This window comes from Zymoseptoria tritici, chromosome 16 (genome assembly GCF_000219625.1).
Source record: "Zymoseptoria tritici IPO323 chromosome 16, whole genome shotgun sequence".
Taxonomy (NCBI): Eukaryota; Fungi; Ascomycota; class Dothideomycetes; order Mycosphaerellales; family Mycosphaerellaceae; genus Zymoseptoria; species Zymoseptoria tritici.
The window spans coordinates 334,432-358,635 of record NC_018203.1 but is presented as its reverse complement, the minus strand read 5'-3'; the positions used below and the strand labels follow the sequence as shown (position 1 = coordinate 358,635).

Sequence of the window (24,204 nt, the reverse complement as noted above, 5' to 3'; positions counted from 1 at the left end):
TACGACTTTCACATTGTCGCCGTCGCCGTCGGTTGGTGTGAGTGGTCGCTCCATGTCAACTGCGTCTCAGCTGTGGAGACCAAGTGAACTCGCGGTGGAATGGCAGGTGTAAAAGCCGAAGACGATGGGAGCCGAGATGCCATATCGACTGCGTCTTGACTGCGGAGAACCGGTGGACTGGCCGTGCAATGGTGGGTGTGCAAGTCGAAGGCAGCGGGAGCTGAGATCGCCATTGCGGCCGCGGCGTTTGTAAGAAGAGGGCCAGCGATGAGGAAGCCGGCCACGGAGAGGTGCGGAGATGAAGAGGCCGGTAGCCACCGTCGATCCGTGTGAGTGATCGCTCCACGTCGAGTGCATCTCCACCGCGGAGACTCGATGAGCTAGCGGTGGAGTGCTAGGCGTGAAAGTCCAAGATCGCGGGAGCCGAATCGCTATTGCAAGAAGCGGCGCGGAGACGGGGATGGCGGCAGCGAGGTTGTCGCAGAGATCGGTGAGGACGTCTTGACATCGTTGACGGAGATCTATGTACTTCAATTCGTGTATTTCGACGTCAGTCCTCAGACGCCTGGGCGATCTAGGCATGGTGGAAAGTGTCTTCGATTGGTGCCCTCCAAGGCTATCAAGTCAGTCCATTGCACAGACCGAGGCGAGGGTCTTGGAATGGCGTGGCGGCGTACGGCGGGCTAAAGGATTACGGTAAAGTCAGATGGGGCGGACGGCAGGACGGAACAGGAAGGTTGGAAGGAAGGTTCGACGATGGTTCCATGGCAGAAGAGTAAGAGGAAGTGCCTTGCCACCGATCTTGCCGCTCCATCTTGCCAATTCAGTAGTCAGCTGCGACCGGCCATTAATCTTGGATCTGCGTTTTTGAGTCAAACGCCAAGTTCGCTGTCGAGTAGGTGCACCACACCGTCTTCGTCATCTGCAGCCACTTACGCTTTCGAATCCCTGGGAAACTTTTCGCCCATTGCTTACAAGACTCTCCTCCCGTTCGTCTTCTTCCTCCTCGATGAGACGGTTCTTCGCTTCTCGCTCCGAGTCGTCGTTCTCTATCAGTGTTGTCTTCGCCAGGATGCTGATTCGCAATTTCAGAAGGCAGGAGTGAGGTTTCAATCGAGGGACGAGCGGGTCGTGGTTAAGCAGCTGTCGCGAGGAGAGAAGAATCGGGTGATGGTCCTTGGTGCTGGCCGGACCGGCGACGGATGAACCGGTATGGAGTAGGGTCCGGCCTCCTCCCGGACTGAATGTCTCCCACATCATCTTTCTGGGTCGGAATCGTCTCCAGTCGTGTCGCCGTAATCATGGGAAAGGATACCGTCACCTGCGGAAGTGAGCTGTTGGCCGCTGGCACCGAAGATCTCGTGCGTAACAGCCAATCGAGGCTGGATTTCTCGGAGAACTTCGTGGAAAAGGTGCTGCGAATAGGCCTTTCGAGGGGGTTGCCTCGATGAAATGATGCCGACGATTGGACCTGGTACTCTCTTCTGCATTTTTGGTGCCCCCGAGTCGTGCTTCTGTCCGGAGTGCACCCGACAGAATACGTTCCCAAATCATCTGCATCGCCTCCGTCCGCTTCGGCCTCCAATGAAGCTCGGTCAGATTCGCCGCCGAAGTCGCCTAAAGGCAGGACTTCTGTAGGATCAGCGAGGTTTTCCTTTGGTTTGTGGCCAGGTCGTGTTATAATTGAGAGAGGCGTCGCACGGAGTCGTGTGTGAGGTCTTCGTTTATGCTGCGGAGGAGTGGCAGGGCTTTAGTCTCGAGGTGTTCGAGTCCTTGGAGGATGCCGATCTGGTTCTGGAGGGAGTTGTCATTAAGCACGGAGACGCCTCTCTCGTGACCTGTGTCAACGCTGGTGATGGGACGTCTTCTCTTCAGGCTTCTCTCGAGGCTTCCGATGGTGATTTCAAGGGTGTGTATGGCAGAGACGGCATGATCAGTCCGGAAAGTCCAGCATCCAAGAACTGGCGCCTGGCTTGTCATGATTTCTTTCGTACCACTATGACTTGTTCAGAGAACAGTCACTGCCGTAGAGAGTCGTCGTGTGCTGGATGAAATCCACGGATTGGTGCTTGTTGCGCGAGCTGCGCTCCTTCGGCAGTAAAGATCCGGAAAATTGCACGGCGCAAGGATTACAGGACCCATCAGACATCGGTCTGTGTCCACATAGCCACATGCAGACCACTCCTGCTACCCAACCTGCCATGTGAGCCGCTGCCCGAGAGGACGTCTGCATGGCGACGGCGCATTCCAATAACCACGCTTCAGATGTGGCTGCTGAGCCTCCCGTTGCAGTTTTCATTGAAGCCGTGCTCGTTGCGTAACCATGTCAAATCCCGTCGGCGGGGTCTCCAAAGGCGTCCTTTATTCGTCGAGATAAAGCGCAGGAACTTCGCTGCCATACGTTGTAGTGCCACAGCTCCACACCGTACGTCCACCTGTAAGTTAATGCAAGGTCCAGCTTCCATACACGCTCGCCATGGGCCGGACAACGGGACTGTCCTCGCCAAAGGACTCCTTCAGCGACGACAGTGGAACCGAGCTGATTACAACACCTTTCCGGCCAGCATCAGAGTTCTCAGCCGGTGGAAATAGCAGCACCCACATCGGCGCAAGCAGGCGACATATGGCAAGACTCCGCGCGTTTGGTCAACTCGTGGAACATCGCCGATCTGGATTCCCGGGATGATGAACTGGCTGTACCAGCCATAGCTATCTCTCTCGTCTCTGGAAACGTTTCAGGTCCTCGTGGTCCTGGTGTACGTCCTGGGTGTTGAGACTTTCGCTCGCCACGTGAAAGGAATGTCCCGGGCACAATGTGGGCGCAACTGTTCCTCGAAACCAATCAGCGGCAATATGGGACGACTTTGGATGGGTGGCAGCTTTGGAAGCTTGCTTCTGGGCGTCTATGCTCTCGAAATGTACGCAATCCAGATCACCAGAAATCGGAAAGCGAGTGTGCGATGGGCTATAGACCGCAAAGTATTTTGTCGAAGGGTCGCCTTTTGGTGTGGAACAGATCTTGGGAGTTTGGACAAGTGCTCAAGGCAAGGCGGCGGCGAAGGACCGTCTGACAACTTGCTCGTGGTTAGGATCCGTCCGTACATTCGAAATGTATACCCTCCGGGAGTGAAAGGCGTACTTCGAAGCATGCAAGTCCGGCAAAAAGCTGCGAGGTAGCCGCATGCGAGGAAATGATGTAGTCAGGATCTGTCACTGGACGGACAAGTGGAGAATGCCGTAGACACTCAGCCGAAGGACGAATCGTGTTGACCAGTACGAGCCGAATGTTGCGATGACCGACCGGTCGCGAGAAGACTCCGCTCCTGACGTCGCCTCCCATAAGTCAGCGAGGTGAGCAAAATGTGTGGCAGCTAACGCGGATGAAGATTTACCTCTCCATTGTGCTCAAAGAGACTCCGCCGTCGCTGCAATCCTGTATCCTGTACGCTGTGAAGGACTTCTGCGCGGCAACGGATTCGCGGAGCTTGGCGAGACCAGGTGTTCAAATCCAGTTTCCCATGGTATTCAGCTCTGTGGCCTGAATCGGTATGATGCCCACAGTACCTCAGGATAGGTAGCATCATCGCCTTGGAAGGCACGGTCGCCGACTCGCTGAATCTTGGAATCTCCGGATGTGGTAGGCTCGGTGTAGCCATGTCCAGCTTGAAGAGAGAGGGTCCAAAAGCACAAGGTATCGAGATGGAGAACGGAACATGTGCGACTTACTGTGCTGTGCAACTCTCTCCGCGCACAGTGCAGAGCTCCCGAGTCCGGCTGCATGGTATTTCTCGTTCTTTCACAGGTGCGTGCGTGGTATGGAAATACTCGGCGAGGATTCCCTCTAGCTTGACTCTAGAAGTGAAACCACCCGACATGATTTGCATGTAGCGGCGTATTGCGCTGTGGTAATCACGCCGCTCTCCTTCAGTACTTCCGGAAAGAGACTTCGCCTTTCTTGTACGGCAGGTGACACCTGGAGATCTTCTGTGATGATGGCAGGATCGCGCAAAGGACGGAGAGGGAGATCGGAAGAGGATGACTACGGCGATAGTCCGGAGGCAGGATCGCCGTTGCTGGATTTGGATGTGCTTCAGGAGATTCGGGAGCATAATTTCGGCAAGACCGGTTCCGATGCGACGCCTGAAGCTGCGATCACGGAGTCCATCGCAACACTGTTACATCCGACGATGGCGAGGGTGCTCATACACATGAACACTTGTCGAGTTCCAGCTGTTAGAGTCTGACAGCTCTGTCGCTAGCGGAATTCCGTTGCAGGTTGCCGTGAGGTATGCGGCCGGGAAAAGCGCCTGCGTGAGTTGCTCGTTCGGGTTCGCGGCTGGAAGTGATGCTTTCGGCACGGTCGTGTTCGTTCAGCGTGTGCCAGGATACTAAGGCTGCAATCATGCTGGGGCGCAGAAGAACTCCAAGCTCCGGAGGAAGCCCGGTGGAATAAGGGTCGAAGGAGACCTTACCAGACATCCCGGCAGAGTCTTTGATAGAGACTGCCAGCAAAGCGACGGCACTGAACAGTGAGCAGGACAAAGACGCTCGACATTTCGTGCAGGTATCGATCTTGCCAAGAAATTTTGAAGAGCCACTGCAAGCCGCGACCGAGCAGCCAGGCAAATAAGAACAAAAAGAAGAAATGATGATGATGATGGCGATGGAGAGGAAGGGAGCGACTTGGCAAGACCATTGGAACAACGAAGGTCGCGGAAAGACGTGACCCATGAGGCGGGAAGAGGAATGTCAATGAGAGAGCTGTCGCAAGGACGACAGCGAAAGAGGACTTTTGTCTCCAGTAGATACCTCACCTCTCTGTATGACCTCGCGGCATTCCTTGTGCTTGTCCAGTTCGCCTCAAACTCACGGTGCTTCTTCGTCCGATGTTCAATCACGGTCTCTTGATCACGCATCTCTGCCAACCCAGCAGGATCGCTCGTCAACGCTGTCTACTCGTCCAGAGGTTGGATGTGAGGCTTCGAATGTTCGATTTCTTCTCGCGGCTCATTCAGCTTCCTCCAGTTCGTTGTTCGTCTGTCATCGTGTCCTCTCTTACTACTTCGTCTGTTCGACCTGCGTGGTATACATCGTGCGTGAATGCTCTCGCGTCAAATCACCTCGGCCGTGGTCCTGCAGGTGATATTGCAGCGAAATACCAGTCTGAAGTCGTTCCGTAAAGTTTCCAGAAGTCTCCGGCAGTATGGCGTGTCAGCGCTGTGCCTGTCAGTCGGCCAAGTATACTATCCGCACTGTCGGTGAAGCAAGCACCTCTAGGGACTTTTCAAGGATGGACCTGAAATTGGAAGTTGTTGAAGCCAGATCTAGCCTACCGAGAGAGAGTTTGGCATTTGTCAAAGCTCGAGGGCGCATCTTCGACGATAATGAAGGTCGTATGAACAGTCTCGTCCGATAGGAGATAGCTCTACGTTCGCAAGGCGTCCGCACATTCGATTGGCAGGAACCTCGGCCTTTAATGGACGTGACGAGGCGTGCGGTGTGCCGGGTACTGAGAAGATAAGTGTCGCTCGAATGTAGTCGAAGGAAGAAGTCTGTTATGTCAACGCGATGTTGCTGCAGAGTCCAAGCAATGCCGTAACGAGAGATGTTCTTCAAAGTCAAACCCTCGCAAAGCCGTAGAAACAGTCGTCCGTAGCAGAGCCGAACCCGAGAGCGAGTCACCCGTGACAAGTTCTCCTCCGGCATCAGACACGCGGTTCTTCTTGCACTCACACTCATTCTGATTGGAAATCTCACCATCATCATCCTCATCTTCGACAATCTCCACGCAATTACGGCAATACCTCCGACTCCCTCCACTGGCCCTCAATTCCTTCCTCTTCGGTCGTCGTCCGCTGCAACGATCCATGAGAACGCATCGGCTCACAATCTCGCGCATGTTCGCTTCCGCCCGGACACGTTGCATTCGAAAGAGCGACGGATGCACAAGCGTGTTCTGGGCTCGATGTGTGGATTGCTATCTTGGTTCAAGAGCCGGTGAAAGTGGAGTGTACACGTTCGTGGACAAATTTCAGCTCAGCGTGAACTTGAGTTGGTGGAGGGAGTCGTGGGATATTAATCATGGACTCACTGAATAAGACGAGCTGGGCGGTCTTGATACAAACATGTGGGTGAGTTTTGCGAGTCATAGCTCTGGACGCTGCTCGGTTTCATGCGAAATGCTCTGATACAGGCATTCTGCTACACTGTGTCCATGGTATCTCCAAGAGAGAGTGACAGAGTCGGCGGCCTGGTCAGCCGACGCGCACTCGCGAGACCGCGACGATAGCAGCAATTGAGTGAGGCTGGGTGAGATGAAAGCAGGCCTCGAGTAGTAGGAAGTAGAAGCATTTGCGCGCCGTGCTCAGAGCATCATGATCTCTGTTGGCTACATGAAGCCGTGTAAGTCTGCTCAATCTCTCCCGTATGAAGTCGCTGAGACCACATGGTCGAGAGGCTGTCCATGTTGGATGCCTGGATGACGTGCAAATCACTCATCAGCGCCGCACTTACCTCACTAAAGGTAGTACTTTCCTTCCTTCCCTCCTCCCTCAGCTTCATCCCACATGTCGGTCTGTTCTCCAACATCCAAGCCTGCTCTGGTCACCACTCAATCTCAACAACAACCTCCGATCACTCCCTCATCCACGACATCCTCACCAGCACCGCCCGGTATGCAACCTCTCAGCATTGTACAGAGCGTCGTCCAGAAGTTCTGCCTGGCGCACATGCCAGAGCCTCCCGTGTGCCCTCGACCAATACCACCGCCACCTTCAACCCGCCATGGCGTGCTGGCGCTGTCGGCTACTCTCACAGTCATCGCACTCATCACGATGGTCATCGGCATGACTGATCCTGTGATCCGCCATGGTATGGATCTTGACTTCCCACTTCACTTCCTCCGACATCAGCTAATCCTCGCAGCGAGCTTGATGCGGCTGTGCATTATCCTCAAAAGCATCCAGAACACGTTCAAACACATCGGCGCCCACTCGAAGCATGGACTCACTCGTGTGGCAACGAGCTCCACCTACCTCTTCAACTCCATCGTCCGCCTTGCAATCTCGCTGCCCACCACCGCGAAGTCTGTCTGCAAAGCTGCCATGCTCCGAATCCATGGCAGCTTGTCTTCAACCTCGACCCACTTCATCAACTGCGTCGTCCGCATCACTGCTCCAGCGATCGCTTTGACCAGCGCCGGATACAACGCCTGTAAAGCTGCTATGCTCCAGGCGAACAAGAGCGTGGCAACGACCTGGACCGAGATCATCAACTTCGTCGTCCGCAACACTGCTTCGGCGATCGCTTCGACCAGCGCCGAGTACAACGCCTACAAAGCTGCCGTCCTCCAGTCCCACGTGGTGACGACCTCGATCCACTTCATCCGTTTCATCACGGCTCCCATCGTGGAACCCGTTCAGACTGTCTTCAATGCCTTTCATCACGACGACAGCATTCACCCTTCGAGCCCCTCGAACAGAAAAGTAAAGCAGAACGGAGGCGGTATGCATGGGCCTGGCGGAAAAGACGCTTGCACTGGTGGAGACGGTGATATGACCAACAGTTGGGTTCTGGTGAAAGATGTGAAAGCTTGCTCTGTGAGTTCTTACTCTGTCGGACTTGCTCGGAGAGAGTGTTTGACTGACAGCTTTTGCAAACAGTGAACGAGATGGTCGTATTCGTGGTCTTTGAGAAATAGCTGGGATCTGATCTGAGCAGGTCGTGTTCGCACACCGGGACAGCTGTGTGGGATGTGAGCATGGTGATGGCTATGCGGGAGTTTGGGAACAAGTTGCACGGGACAACAGATGGCATGGAGAGGTTGTACTCGAGGAGGCTCGCAGCACTTGCTGGCGGCGTCTATTGAACCATGCAGATCAATCAAAAGCGGTCCAAACCAGTCTGTGCGATCGACACTATGAGATTCACGGATCTCTGCCGTCAACATGTGCCTCGGCATCGTTCTTCCAGCCATGGCACAACCGCCCCGGACCAACATACTCCACCGAGGCATCCTTGTCGCGGACATCTTCGACAAACCCACGGTCGGCGCGAAGCTCTGCCATCCTGCTGCAGGCATCAGGAAGCGCTACGACGACCTGCTTGTCTACAATCAGAACGAAGATGACGAGATCAGGCCACAGCGAGGAAATCGATCTTGCTCTCGCTTTCGGCTCCGCGGTATCTCGAACCGAAGAATCGACCAGCGACTTTGTGGATTGGCAAGTACAAATTAGGAAGTCGAACATTTGCTGCGTTCTTAGAGCTGGGCACCCGAAACCTGACACCTGCCAGGAAGAAAGCACTCCATTTGCGAAGCTATTTTCAGGACAGCTCTCAAGACAGGGCAGGCGCCATGTCCAGCTTCAACCTAGTATATCGCTCTTGGTTTGGGAAGTGCAACGTGAAGCTGACCACCGTCGGAAGTCCTTTTCGTCATCTTTCGCCACACAACAATCTACATTCTCTTCACAGGTATACTCACCTGCGCCAGACCGAGAAACTTCTCATTGACTCTCCACAGTACACACCGCAGACCCAGAACTCTCTGCCAACCCCATCCTGGAGGAAATCCATCCAAGTCAAGGAGCCCACATCGGAGGTGAGACGAACGATGCTGGACAGTAGGACTGATTGCTGACATGAACAGATCACATCGAGCTAGTCGGAGCAGCTAACGAAGGATCGTTCGTCCGCGGATTTTCGAAGACCAGGAGATCATGTCGGACGATGAAGGGTCGATTGGTGATGAAGACGACATGTATATCTCTGAAGACTATTTCGGCATGCGAATAGATGGAGGACGACCAGCAACAGGCCTGGCGAAGGAGGCGAAGACTCTGCTAGGCAAGAACTCCACTAGCGTGCCGGCGAAGGAGCAGAAGCGCAAGGTAGTGCCCAAAAGCATTACCGGCCTGGACAACACATCACCGACGACGACTAACCTGAGCGGTGAAAACACCAATCTGTCCGGCCGCTACCGCAACACTGATGATACTCTCATCGAGGTCCAGCGGTCGGAGCTGCCAGCAGAGATTGTCCAGCAGGTAGAGCAGTTCCTGGCTCCGGTGGCAGAACGACCAGGACTGGCGTGAGACCATATACGAGAGTCGATGCATCGGAGAAGTTGGACTGAAGCGTAAGACATCCTCGGACGCTTGGAAATGGTCAACTGACGATAGACGAGTAGCAGCTTGCCAACGATGCACAAAACCCGTAGATGGTCCGTACGATGAAGCACCACGACTGGTCATTACTGCACCACCACGCGAGCCTCGGGAGGAGCAAGCGCAGCCGTCGGAGGCGAGTTCCTGGGGAGCAGCAGGCAAGATTCCTAAGACGTTGCGGGTCAGAGGTAGAATGTCATCGGCGAGCTTCAACAAAGACGGCGCTAGAAGCAGTACCGGAGGCAGGGGAGCCGGGATCGACCACAGTAGGTATCCATGGTTGACTCCACGGTAGCGGTCCATTCGGCGAGCTTTACCGCTCACATGTGGAACCGGAGGGCTCCAAATCCGCAAACAAAGGCGAAGCTGCCGAGCAAGAGTTTGCGAACAAGAGATTGCGGAATGTCTTCCTCAACACAACCGTTACCTCCGTGCTTCCGCTCAAACTACTCCACGTAAGCTAGACTCGGGTGGCATAGATTGCGTGGTCCAAGCCTGGGAACGACCATCCTGCTGCTTGAGCTCTACAGTAGATCCACACATCCTGCTCGAATCAGCTCTGCGTTCTCTGGCGCAGACAGCACACTCTGTGCCATTGTAGTTCAACATCTGCGATGCAGTTTTAGCGACATCAAGGAGGTAAGACTGATGGCCACACTAGGATCGCCATCGTGACACCGCGGAGCCACAGCAGTTCTTGCCGCACGAAATGGATCAGCCCTTCGAATTGACTCTCACGTCAGACAGGATGAAGACGCTCGGAGCCGGGATTTCAGAGCCAGCCGACGCCAGTGTAACGTGCATTTGCTTTCCTCCAGACGATTAGCAGAACTAATTGAAGCCGGGACAAGTATACGTATCTCCGCGGCGATCCTTGAGGAGATACTCTCTTTCTTAAGCAGCAGACCTCTAAAGCGATTCGCATCCGCAGCTGAATTTAGCGACATTAAGGCTTGTCGATCGTCAATTCGAGGAATTGGGTAGCCGCGGTCAAGTCTAAGCTCTTGGGAGCATGGACTGCGAATATCTGGCGCACTTTCGGCATGGCTGGCACGAGGAAGGCGATGAATGGATGCGGATTGAGCTTTGCTATGAACTTTCCCACGAGACTGATGTCGGGCTTTCGAGATATCTTCATCCCGTCTGAGCCGTCCCTGGTCTTTCATCAGAGAAAGACTCAAAGCGCTGACAACAAACATGTCGAAATCGCATCTCCCAGGTCCGTGACACCCCTTCCTCGCAACACGTGCATTGAGGATGCCTGACCCGTAGTGCCATCAAGTCTTCTGCCTTTCGACGACTCGATCGTGTATATGGCCAGCTGCCTTCTCTGCCACTTTCTCCCATCAGGACAAATCAGATCTTAATGAGACCTCTCTGGACAGCTGCGATGCATCGGTATTCCCGTGATTGCAACCCGTGCGGTTGTCCGCAACGAGCGCATAGCACGCGCGAGTATGGTCTCGTCATCCTTGATAGCTTGAGCCTCGTCGATGATGACCTCCGTGTATTGGATGCTAAAGAGAGGGAGAGAGAGACGGCCGAGGTCCTCGACGACAGGGCCGCCTGCTCTTGCGCGTAGGGCGTCGAGCTCTGCTTTCCGATCCTCCCGTATCGCGTGCCAGTTAATGAACTGTGTCAACAGAGCTTGGTACTGTGTTGATAGCTGGGACAGTGGAACGAATATCACGTCGAACCTAGCACACAGTTGTTCGGCCGATAGATGTTTGTTGTTGTGTACTCTCCGACGAGGAGGGACGAGCGCTTGAACTCCTTGATCCAATGCGGAATTAGACCACCCGGGGCGAACACTGCATAGAATGAGGTCCGCCCTTCCACACGAGCAGCATTGATTTCGAGCTGTAGATGTGCAACGACGACTGCAGTCTTGCCGAGGCCCGGCTCATCTGCGATTATCAAGCCCTTGTAATTGTCGACCAGATGTTTGTAGCGGCCGACAGCGTCGCGCTGATGAGGCTCCAGCCTGAATTTGTTGAATCCATGCTCGATCTCGAAGTCCTTGATCGGCTCATTGGGACTAATGGCGTGGGGTCCGGGACGATCGTTCGATTCCGCATTTTCGATACCCATCTTCATCAAGGGACAAGCGAGAAGCAGACATTTGCGCAAACTCCTGTGCATTTCATCTGTCATCGTGATAAGCTCGTCTTTATCGGCCGCTGTCAACTTTTTGTCAGACTCCGTCGATGGCCCTGGTGGTTGTCTTGACTCGCCTGACTGAGATGCGTTGGGTCGTCCAACGAACAAGGCGTTGTTGTTATCCCCGCCCCTTCTATCACCAGCATCTGAGTCGTACTCCTCTACATCCAGCACCTGACTGACCGCGCGCATCTGGTCCTCATCGTCAGAGTCGTCTCTGGTCAGAGCTTTCTCCTTTGTCTTTCCTTCCGCATCCCGCTTTGCAGCCTTCGATTGATCTTCTCAATTTTTTTGCGAAGCTTATTCATGAGTCGTTTGAGATCCGGATTGACGACTTCGCTGTCAGAGCTTCGAATGTCGCCTTGCAGTGGTCGTTCGTACCGCTTACCGGCTCTGGCGGCGTCGACTTGGGCCTGTCGGATGGCATCATCTGCGGTCACATCGTCGAGCCAGCCCGTGATTGTGCGTCCTCTCAGCAAAGCTTCGGCAGATAGGAAGAGATCTTCGCCGATTGGCCCCCGTGGTGGAGGGGTATTGTATGGTTTCAGCAGGATGTGCGCCGCGTCGGACAGCATCGTAATGTGTGATTGGAGCGAAAGTTGTGCAGTGTGGAATAGGAAGTGCCGCGCATGCAGTCGAGGTTGTTGTCTGTGTGTGGATGCTTGCAAATGACGGAGACGGAAGATAGAAGATGATTGGGCTCCTCCTTGCGCTAGTCCCAATTGGGACCAGCGCCCTCGCGTAGCTTCTGACGGCGTTGGAGTGAAGTGAATGTTGACGGCTGAACCTGTGACGACAACAAACATCACATCCATTGTTATTCTTCTCTTCTTAAGCTGCAGTAGATTCTTGCCTAATGTTCCGACGTTGCTGTTGCTCATGGGAGCAATGCTGTGAACGTCACCTGAGCCGCTGTGACAGACGGTGCAATCGGTGGAGCATTCTAAGACGCTCCAGGAAAACTACCATAGCAGCTTCGATACTTTCTCAATCAACGAGTCTGGTATCAAACTCTAGTTCTGATCATTCATGGCTTGACGTACATGTCTGATGTCGCGAGTGTAACCATGGTCGTCAAACTCAGATTTGTTGACGTCCTCATGGAGCTGCAGCGTGTTCGTAGACGAGTGACGTACTGTGTCCACTGAGCGAATAGAAAAGATGACGCAGGTTGCCCCTCCTGATTGTGCCCTTGCTGTCAACCGTGATGTCTCCTGCGGACATGGCCGCCAGCGACAACGTCATATTGGTTAACATTCTCAAAATCTTCTCATAGATCTGCAAGGTGTTCGGAGACGAGGTGTCCACTTTGCGACATCTAGGCCCTGGACCAGATCGCAGCAACGCGTGAGTCGCCCGATGCAATGTACATAAATCGAGAAGCAGCACCGAAGTCTATGCTGTTCAAACGGGAGGGCAGCTCGCAGGTAACGGCCAGGTCGTCCGACGATTGACCATGTTACGCGGGTCGAGCAACGACCTAGATATCTTCGGGTCTCCAAAGTATCTATCGACATGTGAATTTGATCATTGCATGGATCGCGGTGCAGCTCTCCAAGGCCAAAGGCGACATCCAGCTCGAGTCACCAGGAGCAGCTACTGAGCAACACCTCTGTTGTTGGTTGCCTGTATTGTCCAAGGTAGACGATGACGGCCAGGGTGCGAAGTAAAGGTAGGGAAGGCCGTGACGAGTAGGTCGTCAGGAACGACTATTGTTGTTGACATGGATATTTTGATGAGTCAGTACCATGTGTATGCTGCAGAAACTCATGCTTGAACGTCGCTCATCTTGAAAGCCGACCCATGTCGGCAGTTCATTATCTCTTCGTGATCCTTTGCCCATATCGATGCAGCCTGCAATGCGTGGACAAAGTCTCTTGCTCACGTAAAATGCTCCTAGTAAATAACGAAAATGCCTCGAACATCAGAAGTCCCATGCGCCCTTGCCCTTGCTCTGTCCATCGTGATGACATTCTCACCCGATTTGCCTCCACATGTAGTTTGGTGTGCGGTGTTCAGCAACCCGCTTCCAGAACTGAGCATCGGACGGCTCAGCTGCCTCGTCGCGAGCCTCTTGAGGAGGTGCAGCAAGCACCAGCTTGTCCGTTGCGTTTGGATCCCATCTCACACACAGCAGACCGGTGTTGGTGCAAGTTCGGCAAGCCGCCACCATGGCTTCTGTCCTCGACCAAGCCCAGCCAGTCGTCCTCCATCTCAGTACGTCCTGACTCAGGCACTTGCCCTTGGTAAAGGAGTCTGAACGCCAGTCGGGAACCTTCTCCTGCACCTCGGCCAGGAGGCCTTGCACATCCTGGACTATCTCTGCAGGCAGTTCAGACCGCGCGACCTTCACCACAGTGCCGTCTGCAGCGGTGTATTGACCCGCCAGTTTGTGCAGGATGACATCCAGGTCTGAGGTCTCTGATGAGGCAACTTCGACCGATGTGGCTTGCTTTTTCGGTGGCTGGCTGATCTTCCTGGTTGTTTTCTCTCTGGACGCCTGGCTCGTTCCCTTCGTCGTCTTCTTCTTCTCCGGGATGGAGGTGTCCTCCTCAGTCGACTTCTTCCTCGGTCGTCGGATGGCCTGAAGTTCGATGCGTCGACTTGTTGATAGGCGGCAATCGTCATCTTTCTCGTCTTCGGAAACGGGTAGGTCGTACTCGTCATCGGCTTCATAGTCGTCGTCAGAGATCCCGATGAGGTCCTGAATCATCGTGATCTTTCTCCTGAGTGTTTTCGAACCGTTCGACTTGTCGTGGGTATTCTGGCAAGGTCAGCAATGAGCTTCGTGTACCGAAGTCTTTCTGTCCCACCTTTCGTGCCGTTTTCATCTTTGTGACTTTCGACGTCCGCTTGGTCGACGTTGTGGACAATGAGTCCCGGCTCTGCTGTCCATGGAAGCGCTTCCTGAACTGGTCTCGCAACGGCGTGGCCGTGTTCTGGGTGACGCATGTCAACGACGACTCTCCCGTGAAGATACAGCGCTACTTACGCCTGTGGACGACATAGTTGTCGACTTCATCGATGATACTTCGAGCTGAAGTGGCGATACTTCGAGCTGAAGTGGCTTACATGTCAGTCGTCAATCATCCAATCTCGCCAGGTGAGGCACCCAGACTTACAGTCTTCTCGCCTCGCTTGCTCTGGCCTGGAGCACGCAGTCCCTTCTTCGATCGGACTCTCTTCTGCGTCACCGCTTCAAAGTCATGAGGCGATGTTCCTCGCTTTGGCGGGCTCGGCGGAATCTGTAGTCGCTGTTTGAAGAGAACGAGCCTCTCGCGGAGGAGCCGCGCCTTTTCTTTGAGTGAGCCCATCCTGTTGGGCGAGATGCAGGATGGCGTTCGGGAAATAGTGTCGTTGGCGAGATGAAGTTGAAGGTCTCGTCGGAGGATGCGCGGGGGCTCGTGGAAGGATTCCGCGATGGAACGCTGACGATGAGGACTCTGCCACGTAGGGTGAGAGAGAGACGAAGCAATGAGCGCCTCGCCGCGTTCCTGGCGCTGTGGGATGGCGTTGATGAGGTGGTGAAGGTCGTTGTCGAGGTTTGAAAGATGAAGTCGAGAGGACATCCTGAATCCGCCGCCGATCGAAATCAGGCAACCCTGCATATCACCGTCAGGCAGCAATTCTGTTCGAGTTCGTCCACCACAATAGGCAGGCACAAGTTCTTCTCTCACCTTCACCAACCACCTTCGTCGCCCGAATCATCCTCTCTGCACAGTCATCCTCTCTCGATACACTCCCAGCTGCACCCAAATCTTGACCTTTATCGTCACCACACCATCTGCAGGCAATGCCCAACTACCCCCCATCCCGCAGAGGAAAGGACGTGATTTCCTGGCCCGATCCGCAGCGCAGAAAGAAGCGCCGCTTGAATGTACTAAAGGCACCACCATCTGGATAAAGTGGAAATGATGCCAGCCAAGCTGTATCCCGTCGCAGAAAGCGCCCAGCACGACCAGCAGCAAATGGCCCAGAAGGAGATGAAGTTGACGTCGTGGTTCGATACGAGATTGAGGTCGAGGATGAGCAAAAAGAAGAGCGTGGAGAGCAGAAAGAAGATGAAGAGGAGACGGGAGACCTGCACGGGTCAGATGACCACGACTCACACCTTTTTAAGGAGTACAGCTTGCCCGCCAACGCACGCCTGGCCAAGCAGCTGGACCCGCATGAAGCCAAGGAGGCAGTTCTTTACAAGCCACCCGTCACCGGCATAAGATTCATCGATCGGATGAAGACGATGAACGGGTAGACTCGGACCTGGCCTAATGCTCAAGATGTTGACGACTTAGATGCCGAAAGCGATTCCAGCAGCGACGACGAGCGCGATGTCAGCAAGCCGCTTCTCAAGCCGTCCTCCAGCCATGATGTGGACGACGATTCCTCAGTCATGATCGACGTCAACAAGAATGCACACTCCACAGCCGATCTGGAGAGTGGCGACAGATGGCCGTTTTTCCAGGTCGTCCCATTCGCATCATCGCACCTCTTTGATCTTGTCCGGCCCAACTTCACTGTATTGGACAGAGCGATCCGTGACGCCGCTCGGACCAATGCCGGATTACCTCTGACTGACGAGTATGATCCCAACGACGACGTCGTGATGACATCGGACGAGGAGGCCGAAGATAACACCACTGGCGACCACGATGATGGATCTTACGTGCTCAAGACGTCTCCGGTCATCGACCCAAAGAGTGGAGGCACTCAGATCCCGCACATGGACCAAACACTCCTCATGTCGAGAAGCTTACCTCCTCACGATGAATCAGACGACCTGCAGCTGGCAGCTCCAAGGAAGTCCAATGGCAAGGAGTCAACACCTGCCGCTCGGAACTCGTCAGTACAGTCGTCGACCTGGAAGCCTCTTCTCTTGCGGTTAATGACAAGCATGGTGTCAAGCACACAGCAGCCACAGCGATGACGACTCGGATGCAATCTCCGAATAACAAGCATGTTGTTGTCAAGCACGCAGCAGCCACCGCAATGACGACTAAGTTGCGACCTACGAACGACAAGCATGTTGTCAAGCCCGGAGCAGCGACAGCGATGACGGCTCAGTTGCAACCTCCGAACGACAAGCATGTTGTCAAGCACGTAGCAGCCACATCAATAACGGCTCAGTTGCAACCTCCGAACCTTGTCACTGTACCTCCGACCATGGCGACGACCACCATGTCCGTCAGCAAAGTCAAGAAGACTCTCCAGGGCAAGTCTCTCCTCCCGACGGCGCTCTCGAGTGAGCCAGCCTCGCATCCTCGCTCCCTCCTCGAAACACGCTTCGACTACATCCTCGACGACTCTGATATCGGATGCTAGAACCGGATGTCGACGAAAGGCACCATCACAGAGAACAACCCAGTCGTCTCCTGACCGTGATTCCGCTGGCTTATCAGTGACTGTGCCATCGAATGGCAAGACCGCTGCTCAACAGCAAGCTTCTCGTGAAGCCGATGACGTTTTATCGTTGCTTGACATGGCGACCATTTCGAACATCGCGTTTCTCGACAAGGACATGTCTATCCCGAAGGGCGAAGATGGAGATGATGGTGACAATGGATACGACGGTGATGCTGAGGATGACGAGTGAGATGTCGACAAAGGACAACGAGTACGATAGACGAGCAGGGTGTTAACGAGTGACAATGAATATGGAAGTACGGGTAGGCTGGTAATGACGGATGACGGCGTTCATTTTGACAACTGCGGGTGGGTGGCGTGTTTCTTGCTCCTGCCAAGGTTGCACGGTCCAAGCCGCACGTCATTGCCGCACTTTCCCCGCACTTTCCCCGCAATTAATCCTGAACGCGAGACCACGCGACGCGACCTTTTGTTCTCACCCTTACGAACTCCCACCCTCACGAACTCGAACAACCAGACATGCCCAGCCGCTTAGGAACGTGTATGCCTTTCACATCGAACGACGTCCCGTCTCTTGACCGTAACTCGACATTGCTACGATTCGCTGTGCACAGCTCCGCGAGCGCCTTTCATCTCTATTGCCGATGCACTTCTTCGTCCGATGCACTTCTTCGTTAATTATAACTGGACGCTCACATGTGGCAAAGGGCGAGCGAAGGCCGATAACCACCGTGTCGAGACCGCCGTCGCCAGGGTTGCAAAAGCAGGTTCAGATCAGAGGAGCAGGACGATAGCAAGAGAGAAGAAGTCGAGACGTGCTACATACTTATCGCGGGTTAGATAAACAACCATGTCGTATTGAAGCTCTGCCTGTGCAAATGCACGTCCAAGCCGTTGATCGTTAGACGAAGATCGCTCAACCAGCAGGGATGCTCTTCTCTCGTTCTGATGCCGTGCCGGATTGCCTTTCGTCTTGAATCACGTTCACCACGGCCGGCATCACTGCCGACAGTGCTGATGCCGATGCCGTAGAATTATCCTCCGCGATAAGCATCCCAAAGGTGGAAATGCAGCGAAGCATGCCCTCCTCGCGGTAAGAGTCTTCGCGCACTTGCGAGGCCAATGCCTCGCTGTTTCGAAGCTCGTGTCCTTGATAGACACCTGATCCTCCCGCTGGAATATCCTCATCTCTCTCCGGTCCTACTGTCGCGTGCTGAGGTTGCACTCTCGATTGTCCCTCGTTCCTACTTTGCTTAATCTCTCGACGCCAGGAGAGCTGGACTCCACGAAATAGCACGCTCAACGCCAACTGATTTTACCGAGCAGGAAGTCTGTCTGCTATTAGCACATCATCAACGCCATTCCAGGCCCGACTTCATACTCCACGGCCCGGACTTTGAGGTGACCTCTCTCTGTATTACCGACTGCCTCTGACACGTTATGCGAGCCGACGCCTGCGCTCTCGATACCCAGCCAAACATCTACGCGTCCTCGAAACCTTCCTGGTTATCGTAAATACCTCCCCAGTCGCTGCAGCTTAACGCCCACCACAGCCTCGACGCTAACTAAAAGCGCATAAACCAGCCGCATTAACCCGAGTTCTGGAGTCTTAATACACCCTGCCGAAACGCATGCTCATCTCGCCTTCTGTACTGCACGATCTACTTTACTACGTCCGGCTCACAACGTGTCGACAACTGTATCCTCCCGCAGCATATAAAGCCGTCTTATTAGCACGCCCTAATCCTTACACGTTGCAACATCCTCTTCCGGATTACACTCTATTACGCATTCGCAGCTTTCTAAGAAGATCCATTAACACGCCGCAACGTTATCTATCTTTACTATCTTTTTCTTCTACGCTCTACGTCGCTTACCTAGCCGGATTCAATCTTACAATCTCGCCGAGAGCTTATAATTAGGACAGCTTCAGACATTACGTCTTATATAAAGCATGTGCTCTGAAATTAAATGCTTCTAATAGATAGCGAGGTGTATTCCTAAAATGCTGCCGTCCTTAAATATCTCGGGTAGTGCCGTCGTTAATGCTACTGCCTTTAATAACGCTCTCTCGAACAAGGCTACCTTAAACATTGCCGCATTTAGCGCTCCGTCTACACATCCTAAAAGGCGGTATACTATTGTTCTTAGGCTTTCTATATTAGAGCTATAGCGGGTAGGTAGGAGGGAGCAACTGTCTAGGCTGTTCGAATCTGGTATAGCGTGTCTAGCTAATGCTTAATATAGTAAGCTGTATTTGCCTCGAGAACGCATTAGGCCACGCATACACGCTAGCAGAGCCTAAATTATCTTTTGTAGAGAAGATTGCGGAAGGCTAAACTCGTCTTTAATCGTAACGGCTATGCTGTAATTAAGGCTCTTAACTTCTAGAGGTCTAGCCTTCGACATTGTCGATTCGTAAGGAACGTTACAGAGGGCAGTCGTAAGACACGTCGGCAGTATACGAGTCGCGGCACCGGACGGGAGGACGAGTTGGTCGCGCTCGGTATGTTTAAGCTCGAGAGCTCTGCTGTACGTAGCATCTTTGTTCGCCAGGAGGGTGTTAGTCTGCCTGTCTTTAATAGCAGCCCGAACATACATTCGCCGGACGACGAGGTCGAAATTGCTCTAGGAACGACGGGTCCCTGTTAAGACATGTATTTCAACCTCCTTATTTTCCGCTGCACCTATGGTATATATTTCTAACGCTGGTTGTAGAGAAAGTCGCGGTCGGCTGCTGCTCGCTCGTACGCATTGTAGATGCGGGCGTACTGCTGTTCTCGAATGCCCAGACGGAAGGTTAGCTAATGGACGACAGCCCTGTGCATTGCTTGGGATACGACTGGGCCGGCCGATGAAAGTGTCCTCCGAATCTGCTGCTGAAGTATGGCCAGGCGGAAGGTCAATTAATTGACGTTTATGCGCGCGCACCGCTTTACCATTATTCTTATACTGTACCTTTCTTTCTCCTTCCAAGGCAGATATGTCTCCGATTTCACAATGTACTTCATACAGGGTGAGATCTAACAACGATCAAGGACGATCCAAATACCCGAGAATTGCGGGACACGCGATCACATGGTGTAGGTCTTGTGCTCGGTAAAGCCCTTGATAACGTAGGTGTCCTCAGTGTAGGGAGCCGGGAGAGCCATGGCAGAGCCGGCAATAAGGGCGACAGCAGAAGTGATCATGAAGGACTGCATTGTAGTTGTAGTTGTAATTTGGAAGTGGGCGATTTTTCGACTTGAAGTCTTGTTGAGGTTTGGAGAGTCGAAGCTGCTGTTGAAGATTGTAGTGAAGTTGTGTGTTAATAATAAGAGAACTGAGACGGATGGACGGGCCTATATATGTGCTCTCAGGCGTGGTTTATGGACACCTGTTGACAGTCGTCGGATCGACCGGATTGTCGAGAGAGTCGTCGGATCGACCGGATTGTCGAGAGAGTCGTCGGATCGACCGGATTGTCGAGAGAGTCCTCGGATCGACCGGATTGTCAAGAGCACGACAATCCGGTCGATCCGACGACTGTAAGACGTAAGAATAGTACACGAGCGAAAAAGCACAGGTTCTGCCATTAGCCACCATAGCGAGATTCACCCGCAGGTCCTTGTGCAGTATACAGACCACTCCGAGCTAAAGTGAGCTCGTGTAGTCATTGATGGTTGCCATGAGAGGGCTCGATAGAGTTCTCGACAGTATGGTATGGGCCTGTACGGCAGTCGGAAGCTGGATTGACAACGGTATGGCCGGCGCGGCTGTGCATGTCATCCACTCCGACTCATCCGCTCTCTAAGATGACCGACCCACGGAAGTCGCGGGACTTTGGTAAAGGATGTTCCCTAGTACAATCTCGTACTCGTTGTAAGTGCTGCACCGTAGGCCCAACGATCTGTAGCCTTTGTTTCGCTATTTATAGCAACTGCTTCTTTTGACTAGCTCCGATCCGCGATCCAGGTCGAAGTTGCTAAAGCCCGGAGCTACATCCGTTCTATTCTCGATGCACAGGGATGCCGGGCAGGGACAGGAACTTCCATCGTGTCCGATCAAGGAGAGGCTGATAAGTAACGTTCGAATGCCAAAATTGTCACTACTTGTCCGTAGAATTCGCCTTTGCTTAAGTCGACGTCACTCGGGCCTTCGGCACGTCCGGCTCTGTTCGCGTGTCAGCACTTCGGCGTGGTCGCTTCTGGTCGCCGGGCCAGGGACAACAAAGACGGCAACGGGCTTTGTTTCAATTCACCGGTCTCTCTCACTGGACTTGGCCGTTAAAGCCCACTCCTCCGATTCATGGCTGACAACGCCGATTTGTCAACACGCTGTATGCAGACCGAAGACAACGCGGTGCTGCCGCCGTTCATACTTGGGCAAGAGAAGAGTGTGTGCACATAGCTTCTCCTCCAGGAACAGTAGTCGGACGGGAAATTGCCCGTCACTCAGAACGCCGAATAGTCACTAGGCAGTCGCCCTTTTACCAACCAGGACGATTATATTAGTCGGACGGATGGCTTCGTTAGATGGTAACCGGGTATTCGCGCGTCGCGGATGCAGGTACCATTATCTTAGAAGTTCGAATTAAACCGGCATGAGTTGGCTAGGCGTGTCGATCGTACGGAGTGGGTCGCCTTCTGTGCGATAAAGTGGTCCTAGCAGAGGTGTGAGGATTGTAAGTCGAGATTCGAAGAGCTCGCAGGTGGAGCTTAATACTAATACCCTTGCTGTGTATAATGTCAGATCTAATAACGCTCGACTGCTTTTTGGTTTTAAACAGCTTCGCTGTAATAAAGACGGCTAGCTATATAACATCTAAGACCGGGATCTTAAGGGTTAGTACCTAGATGTTATATATATAGTCTAACATGTTATAGATGTTATCCCCTTAAGACAAAAAACGTAAAATACTTAAATTACGCTATTAATTAATTTCTTAGTAACGCGACTAGTTATATAACATCTAAGACCGGGATCTAAGGCTTTAGTAGCTAGATGTTATGTATAAAGTCTAACATGTTATAGATATTATCTTATTTAAGCTAAAAACGTAAAATACTAAAATTACGTAAATTATTAATTTTAGGATAACGCGGCTAGCTATATAACATCTAAGACCGGGATCTAAGGCTTTAGTAGCTAGATGTTATGTATAAAGTCTAACATGTTATAGATATTATCTTATTTAAGCTAAAAACGTAAAATACTAAAATTACGTAAATTATTAATTTCTTAATAATGCGGCTAGCTATATAATATCTAAGACCGGGATCTTAAGGGTTTTATATATATAGTCTAACATGTTATAGATATAGTTGTCTTTAGACTTAAAATATAAATTACTTAAATTACGCTAATAATTAATTTCTTAGTAACGCGACTACCCATATAACATCTAAGACCGGGATCTAGAGCGCTAGTACGTAGATAGTATATTTATAGTCTAACATGTTATAGATGTTATCCTATATAAGCTTACATTTCCGATTCTAAATACCTTATTCCGTTCCTTAGAAATCGTAGTTTGTTAACTATTCGAGGTAATTTCTATCGTTCTATTAAAATAAAGTAAGGATTTTTCTATAGTTAGGTAACCTTACTAGCTTAGGGTACAGCTCGGCTAGTAGCGGATTAAAGTAGTCTCCGAATCTGCTACTATTAGGATTTAAGGCGATCTATATAGTACTAGTACTAATCTTAAACTAATTGTTAAAGGCCGCAAATCGCGGCTAGTATTTAAAGTCCTAAACATATAGGAATTAGAGCGAAGTTGTAGAATGCTAAGGATAAGTCTAGCATTTAATGTAGCTAAGGTGCTAGCCTGTCCCGAGAGGCTACCTATAGTAGTAACTAGTATATTAATCCGTAAGTTTAGCCTAGAAGCACGCGCGCGATAGATTTAAGTCTAGATTCTAGTAGCCTTCTATTTAGGTACGAGATAGGCTTAAAGGTTAGACTTCTCCTTAATAAGCTACTTATTCGTAGCGGTCGCCTCTTGCTCTTTAATAGCTAGGTTGTTAAAAGCCTTTTCCCTTGTCTAATAGTTACTTATTAGTATTCTTTCCTCTTTTAGAAAGTCTAGACCTTTACTAGGCTTCTTTAAGAAGGAACTAGACATACTAAACTCTTTCCTTACTCTATATATGCTTAGTAGAAGTAGCTAGTAGAAGAGTAGGATCTTTTACCTATCTTACTCCTATACTAGTTAGCTATATTAAGAATATTCTAATTTTACTATACTCTAGCGTTAAACTGTTATTTAGTATTATTTTTATAAGGACCGAGCTTTTTAGATCTTTTAAACTAGACTAAGAATCTTTAGGCCTTAAAGATTCTAAAAAAAGTCTAAAAGATTTAGATTATCTAGGCTTTAAGACAGAATACGTTATCTTACGTTATTAACGTAAGGACCTTACCTTTTAGATCTTTTAACTAAGATCGAGGATTTTAAGGCCCTAGAGATTCTAAAGCTTCTTTAAAAGATTTGTATTTACTACGTCCTAGTATAGAATACGTTATTAAGTGTTATTAACATAAGGTATTATATTTCTAGATCTTTAAAATAGGATCGAGAATCTTAGAGGGCTAGAGATCCTATAAAAAAATTAGAAAATTTAGATTCTCTAGGCTATAAGGTAAGATATATTATCTAGTATTATTAACATAAGGCCTAAGAATTCCGGATCTTTTAAAGTAATTTAAGGGTCTTAGGGTCCTAGAGATCCTAAGAAAGTTTTAAAAGATTTATATTTCCTATATTCTAGTATAGAATACGTTATTAGCTATTATTTACGTAAAGTACTATAGTCCTAAATCTTTTATTTTAGATTAAGGATCTTAGGCCCCTAAAGATCCTAGATAGTTTTTAAAAGAGTTAGATCTTCTAGGCTTTAAGCTATAATATATTATTTAGTATTATTAATATAAGGTCTTCTCTTTTTAGATCTTTAAAGGTATATTAAGGATCTTAGGGCCCTAAAGACCCTAAAAAGAATATAAAAGATCTAGAGATCCTAGGCCTTAATAGCAAATATACTATTATATATTATCTTATATTATTACTATAAGTCCTTAATATTTTAGATCTTTTATATTAGAATAAGGATCTTATAGCCCTAGAGATCCTAGAGCTTACTTAAAAGATTTACTTTTATAATATTCTAGTATAGAATAAGTTATTTAATATTATTAGTATAAGGCCTTAACTTCTTAGATCTTTAAGATAGGATCGAGAATCTTAGGAACCTAGAGATTCTTAGAAAATTCTAAAAGATCCTAAATTTCTAGGCTTTTAGGATAGAATATATTATCTAGTATTATTAACGTAAAGCCTTAATGTTTTAGATCTTTTAAGCAAGGTTATAGATCTTATAGCTATAGAGATTCTAGAGAATTTCTAAAAGATTTAAAAGGTTTAAATCTCCTAAGCCTTTAGGCTATAATACTTTATTTAGCGTTATTAACGTAAGGCCTTCTTTTTCTAGATCTTTTAGATAAGATTAAGAATCTTAAGGCCCTAGAGATCTTA

The 24,204-nt window shown here is 50.9% G+C and overlaps 6 protein-coding genes across 6 annotated transcripts; 3 read left to right on the top strand and 3 right to left on the bottom strand.

The window, feature by feature from the left end:
* Positions 1-66: 66 nt before the first annotated feature.
* On the bottom strand, positions 67-1,980 carry MYCGRDRAFT_97748 (uncharacterized protein; the record flags this gene model as incomplete). Its single annotated transcript, XM_003847192.1, has 3 exons — positions 67-528; positions 937-948; positions 1,702-1,980. 3 exons carry the CDS (start codon positions 1,978-1,980, stop codon positions 67-69), a joined length of 753 nt encoding a protein of 250 aa, XP_003847240.1.
* A 1,674-nt stretch (positions 1,981-3,654) lies between these two features.
* MYCGRDRAFT_97747 (uncharacterized protein) lies at positions 3,655-4,244 on the top strand (the record flags this gene model as incomplete). The annotated part of the gene is made up of 2 exons (XM_003847229.1): positions 3,655-3,802; positions 4,000-4,244. 2 exons carry the CDS (start codon positions 3,655-3,657, stop codon positions 4,242-4,244), a joined length of 393 nt encoding a protein of 130 aa, XP_003847277.1.
* Positions 4,245-6,374: 2,130 nt separating this feature from the next.
* Positions 6,375-9,095, top strand: MYCGRDRAFT_97746 (uncharacterized protein; the record flags this gene model as incomplete). Its single annotated transcript, XM_003847230.1, has 6 exons — positions 6,375-6,402; positions 6,528-6,672; positions 6,959-7,598; positions 7,720-8,226; positions 8,495-8,602; positions 8,715-9,095. The coding sequence occupies 6 exons, from the start codon at positions 6,375-6,377 to the stop codon at positions 9,093-9,095; spliced, it is 1,809 nt and encodes a 602-aa protein (XP_003847278.1).
* A 1,758-nt stretch (positions 9,096-10,853) lies between these two features.
* Positions 10,854-14,896, bottom strand: MYCGRDRAFT_97745 (uncharacterized protein; the record flags this gene model as incomplete). The annotated part of the gene is made up of 7 exons (XM_003847191.1): positions 10,854-11,605; positions 11,716-12,239; positions 12,371-12,433; positions 13,307-14,091; positions 14,141-14,266; positions 14,320-14,385; positions 14,450-14,896. The coding sequence occupies 7 exons, from the start codon at positions 14,894-14,896 to the stop codon at positions 10,854-10,856; spliced, it is 2,763 nt and encodes a 920-aa protein (XP_003847239.1).
* Positions 14,897-15,241: 345 nt separating this feature from the next.
* Positions 15,242-16,646, top strand: MYCGRDRAFT_97744 (uncharacterized protein; the record flags this gene model as incomplete). Its single annotated transcript, XM_003847231.1, has 3 exons — positions 15,242-15,416; positions 15,620-16,166; positions 16,514-16,646. 3 exons carry the CDS (start codon positions 15,242-15,244, stop codon positions 16,644-16,646), a joined length of 855 nt encoding a protein of 284 aa, XP_003847279.1.
* Positions 16,647-19,762: 3,116 nt separating this feature from the next.
* Positions 19,763-20,273, bottom strand: MYCGRDRAFT_97743 (uncharacterized protein; the record flags this gene model as incomplete). The annotated part of the gene is made up of 2 exons (XM_003847190.1): positions 19,763-19,967; positions 20,065-20,273. 2 exons carry the CDS (start codon positions 20,271-20,273, stop codon positions 19,763-19,765), a joined length of 414 nt encoding a protein of 137 aa, XP_003847238.1.
* Between the last annotated feature and the right edge of the window lie 3,931 nt (positions 20,274-24,204).